The sequence below is a fragment of the Monodon monoceros genome, unplaced genomic scaffold (genome assembly GCF_005190385.1).
Source record: "Monodon monoceros isolate NGI ecotype Baffin Bay Population unplaced genomic scaffold, NGI_Narwhal_1 Super_Scaffold_7, whole genome shotgun sequence".
Lineage (NCBI taxonomy): Eukaryota > Metazoa > Chordata > Mammalia > Artiodactyla > Monodontidae > Monodon > Monodon monoceros.
The window spans coordinates 7,995,657-8,022,148 of NW_021703784.1; the positions used below are offsets into that span (position 1 = coordinate 7,995,657).

General features: G+C 38.1%; 1 protein-coding gene across 3 annotated transcripts; it reads right to left on the reverse strand.

The window, feature by feature from the left end:
• Positions 1–853: 853 nt before the first annotated feature.
• On the reverse strand, positions 854–24,715 carry CHEK1 (checkpoint kinase 1). 3 transcript variants are annotated; one of them, XM_029208187.1, is made up of 13 exons: positions 24,424–24,582; positions 23,801–23,885; positions 22,008–22,231; positions 20,801–20,865; positions 20,639–20,708; positions 16,669–16,857; positions 15,900–16,004; positions 13,174–13,269; positions 8,836–8,944; positions 8,473–8,650; positions 7,970–8,101; positions 3,668–3,769; positions 854–2,443 (listed from the first exon to the last, which is right to left on the reverse strand). In XM_029208187.1, the coding sequence occupies exons 2-13, from the start codon at positions 23,863–23,865 to the stop codon at positions 2,348–2,350; spliced, it is 1,431 nt and encodes a 476-aa protein (XP_029064020.1). In that variant the 5' UTR covers positions 23,866–23,885; positions 24,424–24,582; the 3' UTR covers positions 854–2,347. The 3 variants fall into 3 exon arrangements, with proteins under 3 accessions (XP_029064020.1, XP_029064021.1, XP_029064019.1); XM_029208188.1 differs by lacking the exon at positions 24,424–24,582 and adding an exon at positions 24,151–24,181; XM_029208186.1 differs by lacking the exon at positions 24,424–24,582 and adding an exon at positions 24,650–24,715 and having other exon boundaries at positions 1,563–2,443.
• Between the last annotated feature and the right edge of the window lie 1,777 nt (positions 24,716–26,492).

Here is a 26,492-nt window from a genome sequence, read left to right on the forward strand (position 1 = left end):
TTCCAGACATATTTTGAGGGTAGAGCAAATAAACTGAATGTCTATTTCTTTGTTAAGTATTTATTGCATGCTATAATGTACCAGGCACTGTTCTACGTGCTGGGGATGCAGAACTGAATAAGACAAATAGGGTCCCTGACCTCAAGGAGCTTATATAGTACATATTCCAATGGGAGAAATAGACATTTAATAGATAAATAAAAATACCCCATAATGTCAGATAATAAATGCTATGATGAAAAATAAAGGAGTGTGGCAGAGGTGGGGTAATATATTAGGTAAGTCGGGAAAAAGACTTTGCATAGGAGGTGACACTTAAGCAAAGACTTAAAAGTGAAGCACAGGCCACACAAATACTTTGGTAAGTACTCCTGGCAGAGGGAAGAGCAAACGAAACGATCACCTCAACGATTTTGAGGTGAGAATGTACCTATGTTGTGAGCAGAAGAGCAAAGCCGAGGTGGCTAGAGTGGGATGAGCAAGTAGAAGTGGCAGATGAGGCCAAAGAGAACATATCCCATAAAGCCACGTAGGTCGTAGAGAATATTTTGAATTTTATTTGAAGTGTGACAAAAAGCTATGAGAGTTGAGAGCAGGAAGGGATACTTGATTCACATTTTAGAAGGACCAGTCTGACTGCATTTCTGAACTACTGAAGGACAAGCAATATGAAAAGAGAGATAACGATGGCTTCGATTAGAATGGTACTATTAGAGGTATTACATTTGCTGAATTAAATAGGAGTTGCTGAATTGAATACAAAATATGAAAACCGTGTCGAGGATGATTTCTAGAGTTTTGGCTTAAGAAAACTAGGGAGTGAATATAACGTTTACTGAGATGGGGGAAGCTAGGGAGGAATAGGTTGGAGGACAGGGATCAAAAGTTGTTTTTGTTCATGAGATGACTATTAGTCAAGGGGAAATTTCAGGTAGGCTGTGGCTATAAAAGTCTGGAGCTCAGGGGATAGGTCAAAGACAACTTTGTTTTTGAGTTACTAATGGCTGGCTGACAATTCTCAGGAACAAAATTTCTTTCATATTTGGGAATGTACTGGCTCAATTCTTAGGAGCCACCTATAAGTTCAATCGTATTCCTCCTATGGGTATACTGCAGTAATACCATTTACCAGGATATACTATATATGATAAACTATAAAATTTCATGTCCTTGGCTTCCTTTTTTTTTTTTTTTTTTTTTGCCACATCACACGGCATGTGGGATCCTAGTTCCCTGACCAGGGATCAAACCCGTGTCCACTGCAGTGGAAGTGTGGAGTCCTAACCACTGGACCACCAGAGAATTCCCTGTTCTTGGCTTCAGACTAAGATAATTGATTAATTTTTATAAATTACCAAGAAAAGAGAATACTGGGTCCCAATCTAACATTCAAAAATTAATATAAATTTCATTGAAAGAACAAGGTCTTACTAAAACTAATAGGTAAAAAAAAGCCAGGAATCAGATCTATGTCCATTATAGCTTCCTTACATCCCCCCCCGCCTTCTTTCATGCCTTATCACCTAGAAGCTTAGTCACCAATAAGTTCACAGAGTTAGCTATTCATTTTCAAAATAGAATTTATTTCTGTAATAAAGAATTAAAATATAGCTGTGAAAGTAGAAAATAATATAGAAAAATATTTAAAATGTGCAACAGTAATTTTGAGTAAAGGTAGTTAAGCACTAGAGGTTATGCTCAACTTCTACTTGAAAGACCAATCATATATATTATTACCTACACCAGAAAAAACATACCTACTTGCAATTTTAATTAATAATTATAATTCAAAAACAGGTTTACACACCTGGTCAGGCTCTTTTAAAAATATAAGTATAAATCTTGGGGATATATTTTTTGAAGCTGGCTTCACTTCACAGGCTGATAAATCTACTGTCCCAAAATCACAAGGTTGTTTTTACTAATTCATCCATGTAATCAAGCCAAAGTGGCGGAAATATGTACTTTTTGGATGAAACCTAATGTTTTGGTAAAAATGGAACAAGAGTATCATTTTTCATTATGTTGGTATAAAAGCTGGTAAGCTCATGTATCCCCAGAGCTTGGTTTCCACCAGGTGGGTCTCAAATTCAGACACTAAATGCAGATGAAGAAATATCTAGTGAATTCTATCTATCCCTTCCCCAAAGTTTTACTTACAATTAAGATATAGGTATTATTTGTATGAAGAACATACAAAAAGAATTGGAAACTGTTTGGCTAGAGGGAAGACAACTCTTCAGGGACTACTGTTTGCAGTTTGCAGAACAGCATAATCTTCTCTAGGAAGAATAATGTCCACATAGCAGCACTATATTCACCAGGAATCCCAGAGCCAGTGGATCTATCATGTAGCAGGAAGCCAAACCTTCTGGCTGCTCACAACATCACTCAGCTTCCCTTTAATCTTCAGGAAGTGTCTCTTGAATTCCAATCCATCACCCTACATTAGGAATAATATCCAAAACTAATGTCAAAAAAACAAGAAAAAGAGACTATGCCATAAAATCAAACTTTCTTTAGGGGTAAGTAGAGACAAACATCCATGGATATGTCCAGATACAGTTATCTTCCAGTCCTCTTATGAATACAAAATATCTTGGTAGAAGAAATGGCTACATAAATAATTCTGACTTGACTTTGGGCCCATCACTGCTCCCACCACCCTGGGCCCAGAGAGCAGAAACAATGGCATCCTGTCCATTTCAAGGGTTGGTATCTCTGGACCTATGTCATTGTTTTTCATAGGTGTTTATAAACTAAAAATAAGCTACACAACTATGCTTTAAGTCTTGCCACAACAGAGCCAGTGATTCAGTTATGAGAAGGGTTTCTCTACACTAGGATCTTAATTTAATTCCATACCAAGCATCTGGACAATAGCACTGCAGCAAATCTCCAACATAAAGAATGTGACCAACTCCTCCAACCTCATTTAGAGCCACATACAATCTTTCGGTAAACAGAGAATATGATACTTTGGTCTTATATTTCAAGGGCTTTAAAACTGTAACCTCAGAACCAATAATTTCTAAAGAAAGAATCAGAAATGTGAACAAAACTCCATGTATATGAGTATTAATCATAGAGTAGCTTGTAACAAACAGATAAAGGTTCATTAATTATAATGTGCAAACATTTGGACAAATCATAATTTTTATGAAAAAATATTAAATACAAATTCAATAAGAAAAAGCTTAGAATGCTACAAAATATTAAGGGTAATTATTTTAAGGACAAAAATAATTTAGGACTATTTTTATTTTTTTATTTGTTATTTATTTACACATTCTACAAAAAACAAAAACTTTTATAATAAGGAAAATGTCATTTGAAAAAACTGTTTTAGAATAGCTAATGACAAGAACAAATGTTCATAATATTAAATTTAAAAAACCAGTTACCATATATTTATAAATATAATGCCATTTAAAAAAAATCTACACATAAGAGTAATTCCATAGAGGATATATTATAAGTAATAGTAAGGTTATTGTAATACAATATCAAAAATAAATCTATTCTCTTTGGATGACAAAATTAAAGTTGATTCTTATCTTCTTTATATTTTTTTGTGTTTTTAAAATTTCTAAAATGAACATGTAATACTTCTTTAAAAATAGCAAAACAAAGTTTTTTCTTTTAAAAAGTGTTCTATTCTACATACCTTAGAAAGCCGGAAGTCGACCAAGATCTTCTCATCCATTTCTACCAAATTCACTTTGAAAATGAGTTTATTGTTTCTTCTATCAGTTGTTGATACAGTAACCTAAGACAATGAAAATAAGGTCAAACCAGATGTGTGGGCAGAAAATACTCTAAATAAAAACTATAATCTTAGTTCAGTGATACTACTGGGATAAAAATTTGAGAGACGCTTTTATAACAGGAGCTGTGCCAGCTGAAAATCCCACTCCTTCTAGGACTTTCCTCTCCCAATAGGTATGTGTGTGTCCAACCAGACCGACCTGTAAACAGGACGCAGCTCCGTTATCGGGGATTGAGTCTATGTGAACTCTTAGCAACAAAATAAATTTAGTATTTTACCAAGATACAACCAAAAGAGGAAACAACTGAAGAGAATAAAAATGGGGGACTTCCCTGGTGGTCCAGTGGTTAAAACTCCATGCTTCCAATGCAGGGTGTGTGGGTTTGTTCCCTGGTCGGGGAACTAAGATCCCATGTGCCATGCAGCATGGCCAAAAAATGAAAAAAAAAAGGAAGAGAGAGAGAGAGAGAGAGAGAGAATAAAAATGGACTGAGAGGAAAAACAAGATTATTAAAACATAAAGAAAAAGAGAGGCCAGATTTGTGGGTAAAAAGCTATAGTGGCAATCAGAAGATGGTGGAGGTCTTAAGAGGCCTTTCAACTTCCACTTTTAGTGTTTTAGAAGCTCAGGCTAGAAGAGTGACATGGAAAGAAAGGCCAGGCCAACAGCCAGCACCAAGACCCCAAACGTGGATGAGGCTGGCCTGGACCACAGAAAAGCCATCAACTCCAGCTGGATGAATGAGCCCAAGCAAGATCAGCAGGTTTGCCTAGTTGAGCCCAGTGCAAATTACAACAACATTTTAAATAATTCTCACCTCAAGAAATGACTATTAAAGAAACACAGGTGTACCACAACGGTGCAACACTGGAACAACATTATGTTCTGGGAAAACACAAGACACTCAGCACATCTGAAGTAGGTTATTAAACTTCAAAGACAAAGAAAATTCTCCAAAGATTCAGGCAGAAAGAATTAATTGAGGAGTAATGTCGGTAAAAATGGGAGATTAGGAAACTTCAAAAGCCCATTAACTCCACAAAAGCAATGAAAAATCTGGCAAAAACTGTCAGAATCAACTTTTTCAGAACACTGAAAACTAACGAAAAGCTTGCAGCAACACAGGGGCACTCATACAGAACAGATGAGCTTTCTCACACTGTAACCACCTTATTCCCAACTCCCACTCCTCAGCTCAGTAGTAGCCTTGAAAATAACCATCCACATTCCAGGTCCAGGTACAAATGCAAGAATAAACCTCATTCATAAACTGTCTTAAGCTGTTCTACCTTCCTGCAAGACCTGCTCAACACACTTGTCTTTATTTTGCCTGCCTAACTACACAGGACTTGTGTTAAAGTTGCCACCTGGGGAGCATCTGTCAAAAGTACCTACAGGCAACTGCTTTAACCCTTGCTTACTGGGGTAATGCAGAACAGTTGGGACAAACAGATTACCTAAAAAGGCTGAAAGGAAAGGTTTAGGAGTGAGATGTTTTTGAGGGATAAGAGTTCTGAAAATCTCTCACATATTCCTGGGACTGTAAAGCCTATACTTATGCACAGGGCACTGTACATGCTCAAGAAAGGTCTGAGAAGGCTCTAAGCTCTGCCTCTGGCTGACCATGAGGCACCACACAAGCAGGAAGTGAAGGCTAACGCAGAGCTGTAAACTGCCTGGCTGGGTATTGACGGCATGCCCCAATGCGCACATAGAACCCCTCTGCAAAAACTAGCTTTTGGTTCCAGGAATTTAATGTTTAATCATTAGCTGACCATTGAGCTAACAGAACAAAGATTTCAGAGATCACACACAACAAAGAAGACAGGCACTATAATATTTGATCAGAAATGTCACTAAACAATCAAAAACTACAGCAGTTGTCAATGATAACAAACCCTGGGAAGAGGGGAAAATCTATTTCCAGGGTTGTCACATTATAATATTCAAAATGTCCAGTTTTCAATAAAAAAGGATAAAGCATACAGAAAAATGAGAAAATATGGCCCCCACACAGGAAAAAAGAAGTCAGTAGAGAACGTTCCTAAAGAACAGAAAGAAGAATGAAGAAAAATGAACAGAGTCTAAGAGACCTGCGGGACATCATCAAGTGCATCAGAATATGCACAATGTGAGTCCCAGAGAGAGAGGAGAGAATGGGGCAGAATGAACATTTGAAAAAATAATGGGCAAAAACTTCCCAAATTTGATGAAAAACAATCCCATCCAGGAAGCTGAATGAACTTCAACTAGGATAAAATGAAAGACATCCACACCAAGATACATCATATTCAAACTGTTGAAAGACAGTGATGAGAGAATCTTGAAAGCAGCAAGAGAAAGTGACACATCATGTGCAGAGATCCTCAATAATATTAACAGCTGATTTCTCATCAGAAACCACGGAAGCCAGAAGGCAGTGGAATGACACAAAGAGCTAAAAGGAAAAAACTGTCAAGAAGTCCATATCTGGCAAAACTATCCATCATAAATGAAGAAATGAAGACATTCATAATTAAAATTTGATAGAGTTTGAAACTACCAGACCTGCCCAAAAAAGAAAGAGTAGGGGCTTCCCTGGTGGCTCAGTGGTTGAGAGTCCGCCTGCCGATGCAGGGGACACGGGTTCGTGCCCCAGTCCGGGAAGATCCCACATGCCGCGGAGCGGCTGGGCCCGTGAGCCATGGTCCCTGAGCCTGCGTGTCCAGAGCCTGTGCTCCACAATGGGAGAGGCCACAACAGTGAGAGGCCCGCGTACCAAAAAAAAAAAAAAAAAAAAAAAATTAATTAATGTAATATACCTTATTAACAAAGGAGAAAAGTTTAGCCAAAAAGTAGATACATCCCAGATGTCCATCAATGGATAAATGGATAAACAAAATGTAGTCTCTCCACACGATGGACTATCATTCACCCATTGAAAGGAATAAAGTATTAATAAATGGTACAACATGAATTAACCTTGAAAATATTATGTTAAGTAAAAGAAGACAAACACAAAGGGTCACATACTATACAATTCCATTTATATGAAATGTCCAGAATAGGCAGTTCACAGAAAGTATATTAGTGGTTGCCAGGGAGGAAGGTATGAGGAATGACTGCCAATTGGTATGGAGTTCATTTGGGGGGCAGTGGAAGGTTCTAGATTTAAATGGTGATAGTTGTATAATCTTGTGAATATACTTAAAACTACTAAATTGTACCCTTTAAAATGGTTAAAGTGATAATTTTTATAGCATATGAGTTTTATCTCAATAAATCTACCTAAAAAAAGAGAGTGTATTATCTATACAAGTGAGAGGAAAATCAGGCTGGTCTCAGATTTCTGCACAATCATATTTTTCCCTAACTTTTAATTTTGAAAGCTTACAAATCTACAGAAAAACTGGAAGAATTGTGCAATAAATAACCACAAACCCTTTATTGGTCTTATCAACCTAGATAGCATGTTTACTTTTCTTTTTTTATGTGATTGTCTTTTTTTTTTTAGCTTTTAAACTAAGTTATCAACGGCACACACTTCACTATGTGCCTCCTGCAAAGACATTCTCCTACAAACCACAATATTATCATCACACCAAAAATCTGACACTGATTCAAAAACATTATCTAATATAAAACCCATATTCAAATTTCCCCAACTGTTCCAATAACATCCTTTATAGCTTTTTTTCTTTAAATCCATGATCTAGTGAAAGATCATGCCTTGCATTATTTATCAGGCCTCTTTGGTCTCCTTTAATACAAAATATTCCTCTTTTTGTTTTTCATGATATTAAGATTTGTGAAAAGCCTAAAGACAGGTTAGAATGTCAATGTTATAAAAATGCTACAATAACATAAACAACAAAAATTGGTAGATGGGAGCAGGGAGATGGAGGAAATATGGGATTGTTCATGGATCCATCTTTCATAGAAGGGAGTTGATTGTTAACTGTTACAATTTAAGTATAGTACATAGTTTTAAAGAAAATGACTTGAGTCTCTTAGTGTCTTTAATAACCTTAAAGAAGTCTTTTAAGAAATATTATTTCTTAAGATAAAGAACATTTTACTTAAATTTCTTCAGTTTCAACTGTTTCTTTTTCAAATTAAACTAATTATGTTTTTAAAATATACTGACAATGATAGTTTTTTATTCAAATATTTAAATTTTTCTTCAGGAAAAAAATATAACGAAAATCAATGAAACATACCTGATTCATACAACTTTTCTTCCACTGATAGCCCAATTTCTCACAAGTCTCTTTCAGGCATTGGTAAGATTTGTCAGCATCCAATTTGGTAAAAAATCGTGTCATTCTTTTGACCAAGCGCTGCCAGGGGTTCTACATGTCAAATAGAGGAAAGCTGAATAAATCATCAGATTTATCACCAAAAGCAGTCATATCATAGCTATTTGGTCTGAAAATTTTTTTCTCTGACTTAAGATTCTTATACATCAGAGTCTCCCCTAGGAATTCCCTGCTGGTCCAGTGGTTAGGACCCTGCGCTTCCACTGCAGGGGGCATGGGTTTTATCCCTGGTCAGGGAATTAAGATCCCATGTGCCATGATGTGGCCAAAAAAGCAAACAAAAAACAAAAAAATCTGTATCAAGTTTTAATATTATATTTCTTAGATTTATATATTAAAAGAAAAAAAAGACTTTAAGACAATAAAAAATAAAGGGCTGCCATTATTTATTCGAAAAACTTTACCTGTGAGGATCCTGGGGTGCCGAGCAACTGACTATTCAGAAGCATATGATCAGGACATGTGGGCTGGGAAAAACTGATCCCTTGTACCAGTTTATCAATGTATGAAGGGCTGGTGTCCCATAAGGAAAGACCTGTCCGTGGTTCTGGCTGAGAAGTGGAGTACTTCACATTTTCTTCACTGCAGCATTAAGATATGGAGAAAAGTATATCTTTAAATAAAATTCATCAGGCCTTTCTTATATCACATTACCATTCTCACACTGAAAAACATATTCATCATAAGAAAACAATGTATACTTGTATTATTTTTCATGGGGACTATTATATCCAACAACTACTTGATTTTTTATTAATCAGTCTTACCTAGAAGCACTGTTTACTGGAGAGAAGTCCAAATTCGATTGAATATGCTTAGAGAATCCGCCAGGAGACTCTGATACACCACCTGAAGTGACTCGGGGCCTCTTTGCCCCTAAAAAAAAAACATAAATACAAACGCTTTCAAGTTTTCTATGCAGATATTTTTTTGTTGTTGTTGTTGTTTTTTATGCAGATATTTTTTAATTAACCCAGCTGACAACTTGAAGAAGTAAAACCATATCTAAATTCATTTATTTAACACAAAATATTTATACGACAAATAGTGGCTCCTCCTACATGATTTTATGAGAAACGTGGTCGTTAGGAACTTAGTAGGACTCACTTGCCAAATTGTATAAACTACACATTTCATAAATCCTGACCTCTAAGTATGTTCCAAGTGCAGGCCATAATTTTAATGGTACCATTTATAGTAACAGAATAATGTTCGATGAAGACTGAGAGACCCAGCTAAGGCATCAAAATTTTTTAAAATAGAAAATAATTTGTGATGATGACAATGAACATTATGAATCTGTTCTACCCAATCTTCTTTGCTCCTCTAGAAAAGCTTTACCTAAAATAATCATTATATAGAATATGATGCTACTATAAATTCATGGCTACTACCCTCAGCTGGATCCTCAACCTGGACAGTTAGTCCTACGTTTCTCTAGTCAGTTTCCTCTCCCTTTCCGCAATGATTCTTTCAAAACTTCTATACTCCTGTCAGATTAACCAAGACCACCCTCCAGGACCTCATTACTTAGCATATGATACCATCTCCCATTTCACAAAGAAAATAAAGTCACTGGAAACTCCCTCAACTTGCCACTACCAAATCCGCTAACTTACTTGCATTCCTACCCATCCTCTCCCCTTCCATCCTCCCATCAAATGTCCATCCCTCTACTTGTAGTTGAGCCCATACCCTCCTTTCTCCTCAGGGACCTTGACGCTCTTTTATTCCTTCTCTCTTAGACTTTGAGCCTCTTCCTCTCAACTGGATCTACCCCCAAACCATTTAAACATGCTTAAGTTTAACCAACCTTTTTATTTATTAATCCATTCATTCAAATATTTTATTAAGCCTACTATGTTATCAGGCAGTAAGATGGGAGAAACGGCATGTTGTTATGCTGATAAGAAAGATCCAGTAAAGAGGGAAGAGTTAATAATGAAGCAGAAACAGAGAAGAATTGCTAGACTGAATAAGCAAAAGAGAACTGCATCTAGTGCTCAAGAGAAAGGGCTGGTTTATATCTGGAGCAATTTAGCCAGAGCAACGGGAGAAAGCAGAGTATACGAGCACAGAGGCAGTTAATCAGGTGGGTAGAGATGGTGGTAGGAGTTTGTGGGAATTCCTTTGTTATTGCTTCTGTTTCCCAGCGAAATAGGAAGTATTGCCACCAACTGAGAGTGAGGATGGAGAAGTTGAAGAGAAAATGAAAGGTATAAAAATGTGATTTAGGAGAGTAGTGTTGTGAAAGAAGTGGGGAAATGCATTATGATTGCCTGGAAGGATTAAGGGCCCACTTGAGATCAGTGATCTTGAATTGAAAGCAGACAGTGCTGCATATTTTTCTTCACCTGCAATCAGCTGTGGAGGTATAAGTGTAGAGTGGGTACAAAACAGGATTAAACTTGGGTTGGGTAGACTTGCTCAGTATGAGTAGACTTGCTCAGTAAGTATGATGAAGAGAGAATGGGCAATGGACTTCCCTGGTGGCACAGTGGTTAAGAATCCACCTGCCAATGCAGGGGACATGGGTTCAAGCCCTGGTCTGGGAAGATCCCACATGCCGCAAAGCAACTAAGCCCGTGCGCGACAACTACTGAACCTGTGCTTTAGAGCCCGCGAGCCACAACTGCTAAGCCCGCGTACCACAACTCCTGAAGCCCATGTGCCTAGAGCCCATGCTCCACAACAAGAGAAGCCACCGCAATGAGAAGCCTGCGCACCTCAATGAAGAGTAGCCTCCACTCGCTGCAACTAGAGAAAGCCCGTGCGCAGCAACAAAGACCCAACACAGCCAAAAATAAATCAATAAAATAAATAATTTTTTTTTTTAAAGTGAGAATGGGCAAGGAAGTTGAAGATAAATGTAAAGAAGTCATTACAGTGACTAACCTTGGGATTTAAAATAGTGAGGATGGAACTTGGGACCGAGAAGGGGGCAGATAAAAGATAGTGAAAAGGTAGTAGAATTGATGGACTGCAAGTCCAGGTGGGATCAAAGTGTTGCTGGAGTCAGGGTACTAGAGGGAGGAAACCAGAAAAAAATGTACTGGTGGTCCAAGCAGGATGCTTGAAGACAAGATCGCTAGAGGAAAGTCAAGGAAATGTGAGGTGATGACAGTGGAAGGACCATCTAAATGAATATTTAAATTACCAAGAACCATGACAAAAATTACGTCAAGAGCTGTGTTGGAGAGAGTGACAGTGTGGCAGGAATTTTAATTTGAGGTTCAGAAGGTGATTATTACGAGGGAATAGTGGGTGGTAGAGTCTGATAATAGGATTCAAAATGACGGGCAGAGGAATATGAAGAAAGAACAAGGAGGATGCCTGCTCCACTCCCAGATCAAGGGTATGAGGGTGCAGGAAAGAAAACACCTACCACCTGAGAAGAAGCAATGTCCTGAGAAGAAGCAATGTCCTCAGGGGAGAGCTGGATTTCAATTAGAATAAGGTGAAAGGTAAAAGAAACATTCAGGGGAGAGTTAAAAATTCCTCATTCATCTCTAGCTATTGTTCTCTCTCAGCCAAACTTCTTTACTGAGCTGTCTACACTCTGCTTAACTCTCTTTTACACTAGAATCCCTGTACAATAGAGTTTTTTTTTTTTTCTTCGGTACGCGGGCCTCTCACTGTTGTGGCCTCTCCCGTTGCGGAGCACAGGCTCTGGACGCGCGTGGCATCTTCCCAGACCGCGGCACGAACCCGTGTCCCCTGCATTGGCAGGCGGACTCTCAACCACTGCGCCACCAGAGAAGCCCTAGAGTTTATTCTTAACTCTCCACCAAAACTGTTCCTGCCAAGATCATGAATAACTGCCGTGTCATGGAATCCACAGGACAAATTTACTCCACATTCTTCTGATGTCCCATCTCTCTGGCTACTTTTCTGTTTCTCTGGCCTCTGCCCATCACTTAAACACTGGCATTCCTTAAAATTTCATATACTCAATTTAATTTACTACCACAGTTTAAATCACCATCTATTTACAGAAAGCACCTAAATTGACATCTCCAGCTTAGCCCTGTTTCCTGAGTTACACACATGCATGCACACAAGCACACGCACACACACACACACTCCTATGAGACAGTTTTACTTAACTTCTCAAATTCAAATAAAATGTCCAAAATCGAATAAAATTTCCCTGCAAATCTGTTTTTCCTTTTGAGTTACATCCAAGTAAATGGTTTCACCATTTACACAGCTGTTCAAACCAGAAAGGAGACATACTTTGACTCCTCACTCTCCTTCATTTTCCACATATAAACAATCACCAGTATTATCAACTCTAGTTCTTAAATTTCTCTGGAATCAACTTCTTCTTTCCAATCCCACTATCACTAACCTAGTCCAGCCTACCATCTTCTCACATCTAGGATCAAAAACAGTGAAAAAAAGTAGCTAGAAAGATCTTTCAAAACCAAACACATAAGCATGTCATTTCCTTGCTTAAAGTCTCTCAAAAGGTTTTCCCAACAGCCTTCGGTTAAAGCCCAAGATCCTTAACGTGGCTTACAAGGTCTTCCACGGTTTGGTTGCTATCTACCTCTCCAACCTCATCTCAAACCTCTCTCTCTCTCTCTCCCTTCTCCATTCACTTACTTTCTCAGCAAACATTTACTGAATGCCTGTGATGGACCACACACTATGCTAAGCACAGGTAATGCAATGATGAACAAGCCAGACATGGTCCATGCCATACTGGCCTTCTCTCCAGTTCCTCAAATGCACCACTTTCTAACCTCCAAGACATCCCAGATGCCGCTTCCATGTTCAGAATCTGCCACTCATCTTGCTACTACTCTTCTGGCTAGCTCCCCTTTAACCTTCAAATCTTAGATTTAACGTGATTTCCTCAGCAAGATAAGTGTTCTTTGTCACTTAAGACTTGGTCAAATTCTTAGCTGTAGTACCCTGACTTTCCACTTTATAATTATTAATGAGCTTAAAATTATTTTTTCTATTTCTGGTTTTTGTACTAGACATTATAATCTTCATGAGGACAGAGACCACAGCTCTTTTGTGTTGTTGACTTATACTGACTTTACAAGTACCTTTTTTTCACAGAAAAAAAAATACTTGTATTTTAAGGATATTACCTTTCTTGAGTGGTTTGTTGTACCATCTATCTTTTTTGATGTCTGGGATGGTAATCCTTACTGATGGATTCTCAACTAGGATTTTATGCAGCAGAGCTGAAAACAAAACATTAAGACAACATTTATAAAAGACTCAAATAGATTAGAAAAGCCTACAGCTTGTGGTGTAGAACACACATCCTCTATTGCTTTCCTTATGTCCAAATATTATTTCTGGGGAAGAGAAAGAATAAAGCTACTGAATTTTTGCTTTAATTTCATGCATTCTTTGCTACTGTCTATATCTTTGAATATTCTTCCCAGAGCTGACTCTCAGTTGTTTGCAAATAAATAGAACAAGAGCTAGGTGGAAATGTTTCTCTTCACTTGATATTTATACAAAGATAGCAAAAAAAAAACCCTTTTATCCATTTTCAATACCAAACTTCACTGTTCCAATATGTCATATTAAGTCCTCATTCACACAATTTTACAAGGGAAATTTACTTTCCAATAACTTTTTAAAAAATATTTATTTATTTGGCTGCGCTGGGTCTTAGTTGCGACACATGGGATCTTTGCTGCTGCACATGGGATCTTCACTGCTGCATGTGGGATCTTTAGTTGCGGCATGTGAACTCTTAGTTGCAGCATGCATGTGGGATCTAGTTCCCTGACCAGCGATCGAACCCAGGCCCCCTGCATTGTAGGCACAGAGTCTTAGCCACTGGACCACCAGGGAAGTCCCTCCAATAACTTTTTAAGAGACAGTAATAAAAGCAACCATCATCCTAAGGTACCTTAATTATATTGATAAAGAATTCATTCATCTCCCAACACCAAAATAATTTTCTAATGGACTGAAGATTTAAATGAAAAAAATAAAGCCTTAAAAACATAAATGAAAACATAGGTAATTTTTTTCTAATGCTGAGGGTAGAAAAGGCCTTTCCAAACATGATGATATAGTCAGAAACCACAAAGGACAGGTACTAGATTTAAATAAATAAAAATATAAAACTTCTGGGGACTTCCCTCGTGGTCCAGTGGGTAAGACTCCAGGCTCCAACACAGGGAACCCAGGTTTGATCCCCGGTCAGGGAATGAGATCCACATGCATGCCACAACTAAGAGTTCACATGCTGCAACTAAGAAGCCCACATGCCGCAACTAAGACCCAGTGCAGCCTAAATAAGTAAATAAATAAATAGCTACTTAAAAAAAAAAGTTAAGTTTAAAAAATATATATAAAACTTCTGCATGTCAAAATAGCATAAACAAAATAAAAATACACGACAAATTGTCAAAAATATTTGTAACGAATGCAAAGATCTAATGACACTAATATGTTTTTCAAAAACCTCATATAAAGTAAAAAGAAAACCTCCTACCAAAAATGAGCAAAATAGACACGTTCACAAAAACAGACTAAAAGCTAATAGATATGCAATGAATATACAACTTCATTGGTACTAAATTTAAAATAAAAATAAAAAACAGAGGGGCTTCCCTGGTGGCGCAGTGGTTGAGAGTCCGCCTGCCGATGCAGGGGACACAGGTTCGTGCCCCGGTCCGGGAAGATCCCACATGCCGCGGAGCGGCTGGGCCCAAGAGCCATGGCCGCTGAGCCTGCGCGTCCGGAGCCTGTGCTCCACAACGGGAGAGGCCACAACAGTGAGAGGCCCGCGTACCGCAAAAAAAAAACCAGAATACGGTTCTTATATGTAGGCCTATTAGATTAGTCAAAAAAAAAAAGTTTAAGGGTCTTCCTTGGCAGTCCAGTGGTTAAGACTCCACGCTCTTCCACTGCAGGGAGCACGGGTTCCATCCCTGGTCAGGGAACTAAGATCCTTCATCCCGCACAGCATGGCCAAAAAAAAAAGTTTAAATGTAAACTAGTTAGACTGTGATGAAATGGTACAAACTTTCCGGAAAACAATTTGGCAAAGTAAACAATAATAATTAAAAACTGTATACATCTTTGACCCTGCAATTCCACTTCTGGGGTTTTACTTTAATTAAATAATTTAAAGGTATGTGCAAAGATTAAGTTATATGGATGATCATCATATCTCTTTCACAGCAGTGAAAAATTAGAAAAAATCCTGAATCTCTAAAAAGGTGAACTGGATAAGTATAGTAAGCCAGCCATGTCCATATAGCAGAATACCATCACAGTCTTTAAAAACAGTGATGTAGACCTACAATTACAGTCATGAAAAAATGTTCACAAAGCATTAACACACACAAAAAAACTGGTTACAAAATAACATGTATAGTGGGATGTCATTTTTTGTGAAAACACACATACTTATAAATAATATACATATATAACAAACACATAGTTTTTACTACAAAATATAGAAGCACATATCAAAACATTAAAAGAAGCTATTCCGTGGGAGGGAGGGAGACGCAAGAGGGAAGAGATATGGGAACATATGTATATGTATAACTGATTCACTTTGTTATAAAGCAGAAACTAACACACCATTGTAAAGCAATTATACTCCAATAAAGATGTTAAAAAAAAAAAATAAAGAAGCTCTTCCTGAGTGCTGGGATTATAGGGTTGGATTTTACAATTTTTTAATTTATTATTCTTCTACTTCATCTATAAAGATCATGGATTATTTACATAATGATTTAGAAGTTAAAAAGAAAAAAAAATGTAAGAAAAAAATTCAAATAGCACTAGGCTTCATTATCCAAGAAATCAGTACTTTACATCAAAATAACCCAGTTACCTAGAGGAGCAGAATCGATTTTTTTCCAAGGGTTGAGGTATGTTTTTTTTTCTTTCCAATCACAATATTCCTGACAACTATCACTAGGCTGGTCCCACGGCAATTCTGAAAAAGAAACAAGTCCCAGTTTTCTGAGTGTTCAAATAATTATACAATTTTAAGGGAAAATAATCAATGACACAAATCCAGTAAAAGTTTCCTCCAAATTAATTCAATATGGTTTCCAAACTAAGAATGCCAACTCTAAGAAATTTTAGAGGCACTTCTAAGATAGATAGTCCACTTCCTGCCTTACTCTTTTCCGAAAGTATTCACATGAATTTTAAAAGAGAGAGCTACTGTGATATTTCATTTAATAGCTATACATACTTCATTTTTAAAAACCTTTGGGATTAAAAGTTCCAAATTAGTTATAAATAAGTTAATATTAAAATACTATCACATAAATATGGATCCCCTTGATTCATTTCATTTATTTTGGTATAAGAAACCTGGCTTTCCTAAGGACAGGAATTTTATCATGATTAAAAAACTCAAAGCTGCTGCATAGCACAGGGAGATCAGCTTTGTGACGACCTAGAGCGGTGGGATAGGGAGGGTGGGAGAAAGGCTCAAGAGGGAGAGGATATGGGGATATATGGATACATATAGCTGATTCACTTTGTTGTACAGCAGAAACATACATAACATTGCAAAGCAATTATAATACTCCAATAAAGATGAAAAAAAATTACGCAGAAAAATAAATAAATAAATAAAAAGCTCTTACCTCCAGCCAACATTGCAGTAAGTACTATTCCACAGGACCAAACATCAACTGGTTCTGCATGAAATTCTTTTCTCTTTAGAAGTTCTGGAGCAACATACGGTAAAGTACCACACATCTTGTTCAATAAACGCTCACGATTATTATGCCGAAACACTGTTGCCAAACCAAAGTCAGAGATTTTGAGGTTATCTAAACCAAAGGAAAAGAGGATGGCACTGGATAAAAATGTTTTGTAAATAGATATACTTAAAGGAGTTGAGTTGTATTGGAAAACCACTGGTGTTATGACCAAAAAGAAATTTTAAAAAAGAAGAAATTAAAGACATTATCATATAGTTAAAACTAGAAAAAGGCCTCATGGCTTCTATTAACTTAAGACAAATATTGTCAATACACAAACAGTATGGACCAGATTAAAGAAAGATCCTGGAGTCAAAAGGGCCTTCTAGAAAAGAGCACTCCAGACTTAAACACTGAAAAGAGAGCCATGCCCTCATCGGGTTGTGCAGAGGGCAGGAGGGAGACATCAATAACATACTAGGCACAACTTTTCCAGCAGTGGACAAACCCAGCTGGCTGGACCAAAACTAAAGACCCACAAACCACCAGAACTTCTTGTCAAGGTGGCTAAGTTTAGAAAAGGAGGATGACTCTGTACAGAAAACAAACCAGAAGAGCAAATTTCCACTCTAACTTCCCATCTTCAGCACACACAAGCTATCGGCAGAACCTTCACCTTAACTACACTTAGTGAATATCTACCGTAACTGAGTGACACTGTGCTAGCCATGTAGGTAGATAAATTACTGAAGACTAACAATAACAACTGCTGTCGAGGTTATGAAAATATAGAACATTACAAGATCTTACAGAAAGGGAATCTAACCTAGTCTTCAGAGATAGGGGAGACTCCCCTATTATTAGGTATCAACTGGTAAAACTTTTTTGGAAAGCAATCTGGCAAAAGATGCCAAAATTTGAAATACTCATGCTCTTTGAAGTAGGAATTCCCACTTCTAGGACCATACCCACAAAAATACTTCCACAAATTCACAAACATAAGGATATCCATACCATAACAATACTGTTTGTAAATAACCTAAATGTCCATCAATAAAGAAATGATTAAATCTTATAGTACACATGTACAATGAGATTATATAGGTAACAAACAAAAAAACACAAGGTATATCTATATGTACTGACATGGAATCAGGTATAAATGGAAAAAACGGCAAGTGCCATAATAAATATTCATTATAACATGACCTAATTTTTATATTGGCCTGTGCATTAATTTATAGAATAGTCATCACTGCCTTATATTTTTTTAAAGCTAGAAACAACTTAAATGTTCCAAAATAGGGGACTGATTCTTTAAAAATCAATTACATCCACCCAATATAATATGTAAGCCACTGATGTTTACTTCTATGACTTGGGAGGTGGCCACTGTAATTATCCTTTTAACAGCTATATATGACACAATCTTGACAAATCACTGAGATTAAGAGTTCCAAGTTACCTATAAGCAATAATCACTGAAAATACTAATGGATGACTACAGTATTCCTTAGAGTCTGTAGTTTCACTATGTCTGTGACATAATACTTAGAGAACTGTATATAATAAATTTTAAATTGAGGAGTGTGGTTACTTCTGAGAAAAAGAAAGGGGCACACATTTGGAAGGAATACAGAGGAGGACTTCAACTATATTGATAATGTTGTATTTCTTTTTTAAAAAATATTATTATTGAATAGAAACAAAAGATTATTTATATAATATGCAAGATATGAAAAATCATTATAATCAACATCCACTCACCTAACACCTAGTTTAAGTACACTCTATTTTCTTTGAAACCTCCTATAAATCCTTCCCTTTCCTAACTGCAATCCTTCCTTTCTAGAAGATTTTATGTAGCTTGAAACCTATTTAATAAAAAAAGGACTTAATTTGTATATGAGGAATGGGAAGAACTGATTATAATACCATCAAAGCTATCAGTATTCAAAAAGTAATGGACATAGAATGAAAAATAGAAGCAGAGGGAAGTCTCCCAGCTTGTGCTCTCATTTCCTGGGATTCATCAACAGACCATTCTACAGTTCCTTTTCCCAATACACCAAATTTTTTGAATATCTAAAATTTTGCTACATACTTTATGGAACAACTTGCAGAAGGCTAAATAACCAAAGAAGGGTCTTAAGTAGCTAGGTTAGTAGATGGGTTAATAAAAAGATACCTAAAAGATATTAACCAAAATATTAACACTGGTTATAACTGACTGGTGAATTTCTGGTGATTTTTTACTTTCTTTTTTATACTTTTGATCTTATTTCATGATTACTTTTATCTTTATAAAGAGAAAAAAAACAGTATTTTTAGTTTGGGAACAAAGTTTTCACATTCCAGATATTACATACTCACATCTCCATTATTTATATAAGCTGGCTTAATTTATCCCCTTGTATGAAGGTCAATTATAGAGTTCAGAAAGAGATAGAAGAAGGCTGATAAGAACATACACTGGTACTTATGATGGGGCACGATAATGCCAGAAACACTAAACCTCAGGGTTGGACAAGATGTGAAAATTACTTTGGTCCAACCAGCCAAGCAATGTTTAAATTCCCTTTACAATATCCCTGATAATTAATAATCCAGTGTTTGAATCTCCTGTTAAAAACCTACTACAGGGACTTCCCTGGTGGCGCAGTGATCAAGAATCCGCCCGCCAATGTAGAGGACATGGGTTTGATCCCTGGTCCAGGAAGATCCCACATGCTGCAGAGCAACTAAGCCCGTGCGCCACAATTACTGAACCTGAGCTCTAGAGCCCATGAGCCACAACTGCTGAGCCCACGTGCCACAACTACTGAAGCCCACGTGCCACAACTACTGAAGCCCACGTGCCTAGAGCCCATGCTCCGCAACAAGAGAAGCCACTGCAATGAGAAGCCCGTGCACCACAACGAAGAGTAGCCCCTGCTTGCCGCAACCAGAGAAAGCCCATGCTCAGCAATGGAGACCCAACGCAGCCAAAAATAAATTAATTAAATTAAAAAAAAAAAACCCTACAACAAAGCAACCTGTTAAGCTCTGGGGCAGATCCATTAATGGGGGTCATCTTTGTACTAATCCAAATTGCCTCCACATAGTTTTCACCCACATACTGTGAAGAACTGTATTTAACAATTAGCAAATTTCCCTTGAGTTGCTCAATTATGCCTTATTTTACATAGTTTCTAGCCCTTTCAGCATTCTGGTCACTCACCTATAAAAGTACTTCGGTAGCCTACATGCCTTTCACAGTACTGTCCCAAACACCTATTATTCCCGTCATGGCCTTCCAGAGAAGTGCTGGACTGCTGCCTTCCTCATTCTCACCTTATCACCTTAATTTTCCAATGATCAAATTACATGGGTGACGAATATGAAGTCTGCTGCCTAGTAAGTCTTTTTAAACCTTCTTTGCTGCCAAAGACATGCCATTAAACTGTACTTATTTCGTTAGTTTTTTTCAATCCAAATACTGAATTGAGTAACGATCCAGTATGTGTTAAATCTGACCCACCTCTCTGGTCTGCTAAATTCATTCATCTAATAAACATTGTTGAAAACCTACTATTTGCCAGGCACTATTCTAACACATTAAACAAAACAGACAAAAATCACTGCCTCATATGCAGTGGATATTTGTCACCTTTTTCGATCCTGATTCTATAAGCTAACACTAACACTATCCATCCCTCTCAGTTTTTATGACATCCATAAAATATAACTAAAAGCCCTGCATCTTTATCCAAGTCCTAAATTAAAAAGAACAAACACGTCAAGGCTAAGGTCCAGGGTATTTCAATTTAATATTTTTTGCCCTGAAATTTCGGTAATGGAAAGCCTTGATCCTGCCTTTGTATGGCTGTACTAAAATGATTAGGTAGCAGCAACAAAATGCTAAACTTACCCCTTTCATCCAATAGGAGATTTTCTGGCTTAATATCCCTGTGAGTTATTCCAATACCATGCAGATAAACCTAAAAGAGAAGCAGAGGAAAGCATACCAGAATAGGGTAACTTACTTCACTAAGACTAATTTTAAGTAAAAGTTAGAGACAACTGTACCTACCACCCCTGCCATGAGTTGATGGAAGAACCTCTGAGCATCTTGTTCAGGCATGCCTATGTCTGGCTCTATAAGAATTAGTTATGAAAGTTAGTTCACCAGGTAAATATAATCAGTCATCAACCACACAGTCTCCTAATTCGAAAGTTAAACATTTGTGATTGTACTTTAGCAAAGAGAATCTAATGCTAACAATGAAAGGATTCTGGAGTCCACTAGTACATACAGTACTTAATAACTCACATTTCCCCATGTGTTAAGTGGCAAAAATAAATTAACATCACAGGAAAAGTACAGAGAAATAACAAACTATCACCCAAATCAAGAATGCAAGCCATACCTTGAAAGCCCCTACTTACACTTATGCCAATATTTTTTCCACTCCTGAAATGTAATTGCCGAAGTGGAAGCCTACACAAATCTAAGTTGATTTCACTAAGTACTTAACAACAAATTTAAACTTCATATAATTTCTCGCACTACTACAAAACCATGAATTCCTGTGAAGTTACTTCAGGAAATACAGTTTTATTAAGAAAGGTTCTATTGTCAGTTATCTTTTTATATTTTTATCTCCCTCATTAACTTTTGATTTCTTTTATTCCCAACTTTTCTGAGATAGATACTGAAGATTCTAATAATCACTTATTAACTGCTAATACAATAGCTCTAAATAATAAATTTAGATCCACAGAATATATTTTATGTACTTCTTACTGTTCTTTAATATCAAGACTTTGAATCTACACAGAAAATTTAAGCAGCAAGCACAGATTTTACTTAATATATATAAAGCAATCGTAGAAAATTCTCAATTTCACTTATGTAACAACTTGCTATTATTTTGGATCTGTAAATGTATGCAATGATTTCATGAGACTAGAATGTCTACAAAGAAAAAAAACTTTTTCTGCATATGCATACATCACACTTATGATTCTTCACCATGAGACCACAGTTTACCATTCTTAAACTCTACATAATAGCAATCCCACCCCAAATCACTTATACAACTTGGGAAAAAAGTTTCTTTGATGACTCTACATATGTATCCAGTGTTTACATAAGTTGCAAAAACAAGAAAATTTACTCCAATTTCACTATTGCATAAGCAAGTCTGAATGGACAATGAAGAAGCAGCAGTCCCAAGATTAAAAAACAAATTTAAAAACTTATTTAGCATAAGAATTATCTTCAATCTTTTCCATACCTATTCTATCAAAAAGTTCTCCCCCACTACAGTACTCCAGAAATAGATACTGGATATTGCCTTCTCTCCTGTGACCATAGAATTTCACTACATTCTCATGATTTAACATTTTATTGATACAAATCTCTTTCTTAATATTTTCTGGACAGTCTATGGCACGCTTCATGTCCACAATCTTCACTGCAACTGCTTCTTCAGTTCTTCTATTCACAGCAAGTTGAACTCTAAAAAGAAAAAGGAAGAGTTATAATATTCCAGACATTTGAATTATATTTCTTTTAAAACTTCAAAAGGCTTAACATAACTCATCCAAAACTATTTTACCTTTATTAGTTTCTCCACCTGGGAGAAACCATGGGAATGGTTTACGCCATGTTCTCAACAGATACTACTCCTTTCTGAAATGTGAAGTATGATAGCTAGTGTTCCAAAGAAGTCATTATGCTGTACATCCAAGTCATTTAATAAATTCTTAATAAACTAAAATGGGATAATAGCAATTCTAGGCCACATCACATATACACATGCTCTATTCATTTAACTTGTTTTTCTTTCACTTTTACTGAGCTATAGTTGACATAAAGCACTGAAACGATTATCACAAGTTTAGTGAACAACCATCATTTCATATAGATACAAAATTTTAAAAATCGAAAAAATACGTATTTTCCCTTGTGATGAGAACTTAGTATTGACTCTTTTAACTTTCATATATAACATACAGCAGTGATAATTATATTTATCATGTTGTACATTACATCCTTAGTACTTATTTATCTTTTAACTGGAAGTTTGTACCTTTGGACCGCCTTCATCCAACTTCCCCTCCCCTACACCCTGCTTCTGGTAACCACAAATCTGATCTCTTTTTCTATGAGTTTGTTTGTTTTTGAAGCATAACTGACCTACAACACTATGTTAGTTCCTGTTACAACACAGTGACTCGATATTTCTATACATTTCAAAATGACCACGATAAGTCTAGTTAGGATATGTCGCCTTACAAAGATATTACATAGTTCTTGACTATACTCCCCACACTGTACATTTCATACCGGAGACTCATTTATTTTGCAACTGGAAGTTTGTACCACAGGTATTTCTCTCCTCCCCAGCACCATCCTCCCCTCTGGCAACTACCTGTTTGTTCTCTGTATCTAACTCTATTTCTCTTTGTTGTTTGTTCATTTGTTTAGTTTTTTAGATTCAACCTATTAAGTGAAATCATACAGTGTTTGTCTTTCTCTGTCTGACTTATTTAAACTTAGCATAATACCCTCTAGGTCCATCCATGATGTCCCAAACGGCAAGATTTCATTCTTGCTCTATTCATTTAATTGTAATAACATTACCTAGCATTTATTAATCCGATACTATATGTGTCTACAGTAACTGTTCTAAGTACTTGTGGGATATGCCATTTTACAGAGGCACACAAGGACATTAAGAAGCCTGCCTAAGAACACAAAACAATGACCAGCAACGTGACTCCAGAGTCTGTTCATTTGCTCATTGAACCACTATGTTTGAACCCCGGGAAGGAGTATGTGGGAGGAGAAACTGACTTCAGAAGTCTCCTCTAGCTCTTTAGGAAGAGAATGTTTTTGTTTTGTTTTGTTTTTAAAAGGAAGAAAAAAAAAATAACCCTTACAAAAGATTGTGTAGCTTCAGTTCCCCAAAGTTTTAGATTTCAAATACAAAGATCTGTTCTCCAGAATAACCAACTTGTACTCGAAGGAGACAATAGAAAACTAAAGCAAGTGTGAAGTCGGGGTAAAAGGACTCAAACTCACTCTCCATAGGCACCTTCTCCCAGGGTTTGCACCAAGTCCCAGTCTTCCACAAAGGGCACTGCCATGACTCCACTAAGTCCCGCGGCTGTAAAAGCAGGAACCCAGAAAAGACGGTGGATGAGGACACGCTTCAATCATCTGTAAAGCCGCTGAGCTCCGCCTCTTGCCGTGATTCTTCAAGGTGAATCACAGCTCCTGGTTTCCCCTTACACCTCATCCATATTTTACCCAAGTCTTTAAAGCACAAGCAAGTATTCTAAACTCTGGCATTTCGTTGGTAACTCACAAGCCCCGTTCCCACGCAAAGCGAAGGCTGAAACGCCGCCTTCCAGGCGGCCGAGGAAACGTACCAGTGGCGCGGAGGAGTTGGGGGACCAGTGCTTTACGGTGGGGGACTGGGGAAGGGTGTGAGAGGTGAAGCGTCGGGCTAGAGTAAGGGGATGTGGACTAGCAGAGGAGGAAATAAATCGCTACGAGGACCGCAGCCGCTCCTCCCGACCCGCTCACTCCCAGTTCCCACCCCCGCCCCGTCCCCAAGGCCAGGAGGAGCTCGGGGCGGAGCCAAACTGCCCCAAGAAGCGGAAGGAAGGGCTGGGTGACACGCGGACGGCTGGGGCCCAAACCTCGGGTGCTCTCGGCCTGCAGAGGAAGTCTTCTCTCCAGTCCCGTATAACGGGATCCGCCTGGCACCCCACTCCTCCACCCTCCGAAACCGCCCCTCCGCAGGAGTCTCTCCGATCCTCTAGGCTCGGCGCTGAGAACTTTCTCTCGCTGTGCCCCTCCTAAATCATGTAGCCCCCGAACTCCGGCTCCAGGAACTTTCCCTCTCTACCGGCCGCCCTTCCTCACCAGGCCGTCCTTTGCCCGCCACCACAGGAATCCAAATGCAGGGCTTTTCCCGCCAAAACTTGCTGGCGTCACACTGTCGCAAACGCGCGCTCCCTTGCCGGAAAGCAAGGAGGCGCGCGTCCCTGGGCCGGCTGCTCTGCAGATTGGGCCGGCCAGGGCCTGGCGCCTGCATTCCCCGCAGGCTCACGCTGGCCGGGGCCGGGTTACTTTCAAATCAGGAGGAGAACCTGGCTGAAGAGGTTTAAGAACTGCCGAGTGCATCGGTGTGAATGACCTCCGGGCCCAAACGCGAAGTGGGACCCAGGTGCGACCTCGGCCGGCCGGCTGGCCGCCCGTCCTCGCGCTCCCGGGGAGAGCAGCACTGCGGGGCTAGCTACCACCGCCCCGGACCCCCCGAGCATCTCGCCCCGCTGCCTGGCAGGGTAGCGAGGATCACACTCCGTAAGTGCTGTCTCTGTAACTTTAAAGCGCGGCCCAGATAAAACTGGAGCCGAGAAGCCAGGGACAGCTGTTGAGCATTGATCCTGTTTAGAATGAAAGGAACTTTGTGATAGGAGCGAGAAGCATCAAATACTGGCTGCACTGCAATGGGGGGTGGGAAGGCATCGGGATGAAGAAAGCTACTCTTTTGTAGCTGGAGGTAATGTCAGGATAACCAGTTTTACCATGTCTCGTCCGAACAGGCACCAAAACAATACCTCCACTCAACCTTTTTGAAGGAATTGCAACTGCGTAGCTTAGTTCTACCTGCTCTCTCTTTAATGTGTAAGGAACGGGCAGGTAGAAGCAACAACGCTGCATTTTACAATGCAAATTTTAAAAGCAGAATAACCAGTTTAGGTGCGAAAGTAAATTCTGAAAAAGGGACTGGCTAGAGAACAAAACAATGTGGAAAAACTGAAATAGATACTCCCTCTCAACAGTAAACTAGACTGGGAACTCAAGGCGCAGGCAAGATCATCTATTCTCCAATTCTTAAAACTGGGCCACATACAATAAGCATAACTAGCTCTTGATTGTGATACTGGTAAAATAAGTGTAAAATATGTTACACAAAAATGCATACATTTGTTTAAAAGACAAAAAACAAGACCAGAACACTTCGAAATGCTTATGTGAGAAGTTTTTAACCGTGACATCACTGTTTAGGTTTCGTATAATAAAGTAAGTTTTCCAGATCGTTTACTCCATTTTCTCTAGTTTCTGCACTGCATGCTGCAAACAAAGAATATGAAGAAAGTAAGAGGAGGACCCGACCGGCACAGTTCCTTTGTGTCTAGATAGAATAAAGGTATCTTAGCCTGAAAAAAATAAGGCATACACATCTCAGGCAGAGTATCAGTTAAAGAATAGATGCTCACAAAAACCTGTTCCCTTCTGAAACCTTACTAAAATAGTAAATATTAAGAGTAAATATTAAAATAACTTAATAATGAAATATTAAATTTACTATTTTAAAATAGTAAATGTTTAAAAGGCAATAACCCACAAACACAGAACATGACAAACAAAATTTTTGCCAAGTGGAAAGTCTTTAGATGAATGGTAATTTAGATGAAAGAAAGATGAATCCTAAAGCCAGCAATGGGAAAGCAGAAAAGCAGTTTGGTTTACATCATAGAACTCACTAAAGGCTCAAGTTGAATTAGTGACAACAGGTACTGAATGAGGTGAAGGTGGGGCTAAAAGAGGGTGAAAGACTATGTATGAAGCGAACAGACCCTTGGGTCCTCTCCCTCCTCTGTGTATACAAGGAACTGCCCCTCCCCGAAGCTGGTACTAGACTTGAGAGGGTAAATACATGGTTATCTGAACTGGATAGCATCAGGCACAGTTAAGGGTT

Bases quoted from the DNA above. Each gene is read 5' to 3' on its own strand.
- CHEK1 (XM_029208187.1), bottom strand. From the start codon at position 23,865: ATGGCAGTGCCCTTTGTGGAAGACTGGGACTTGGTGCAAACCCTGGGA. The intron at 20,866-22,007 runs GTATGGAAAAGA...TAATTCTTATAG, and splicing joins AGAACTTTTTGATAGAATAG to AGCCAGACATAGGCATGCCT. The intron at 8,102-8,472 runs GTAAAGTTTTTC...TTTGACATGTAG, and splicing joins GCACCCCAGGATCCTCACAG to AACCCCTGGCAGCGCTTGGT.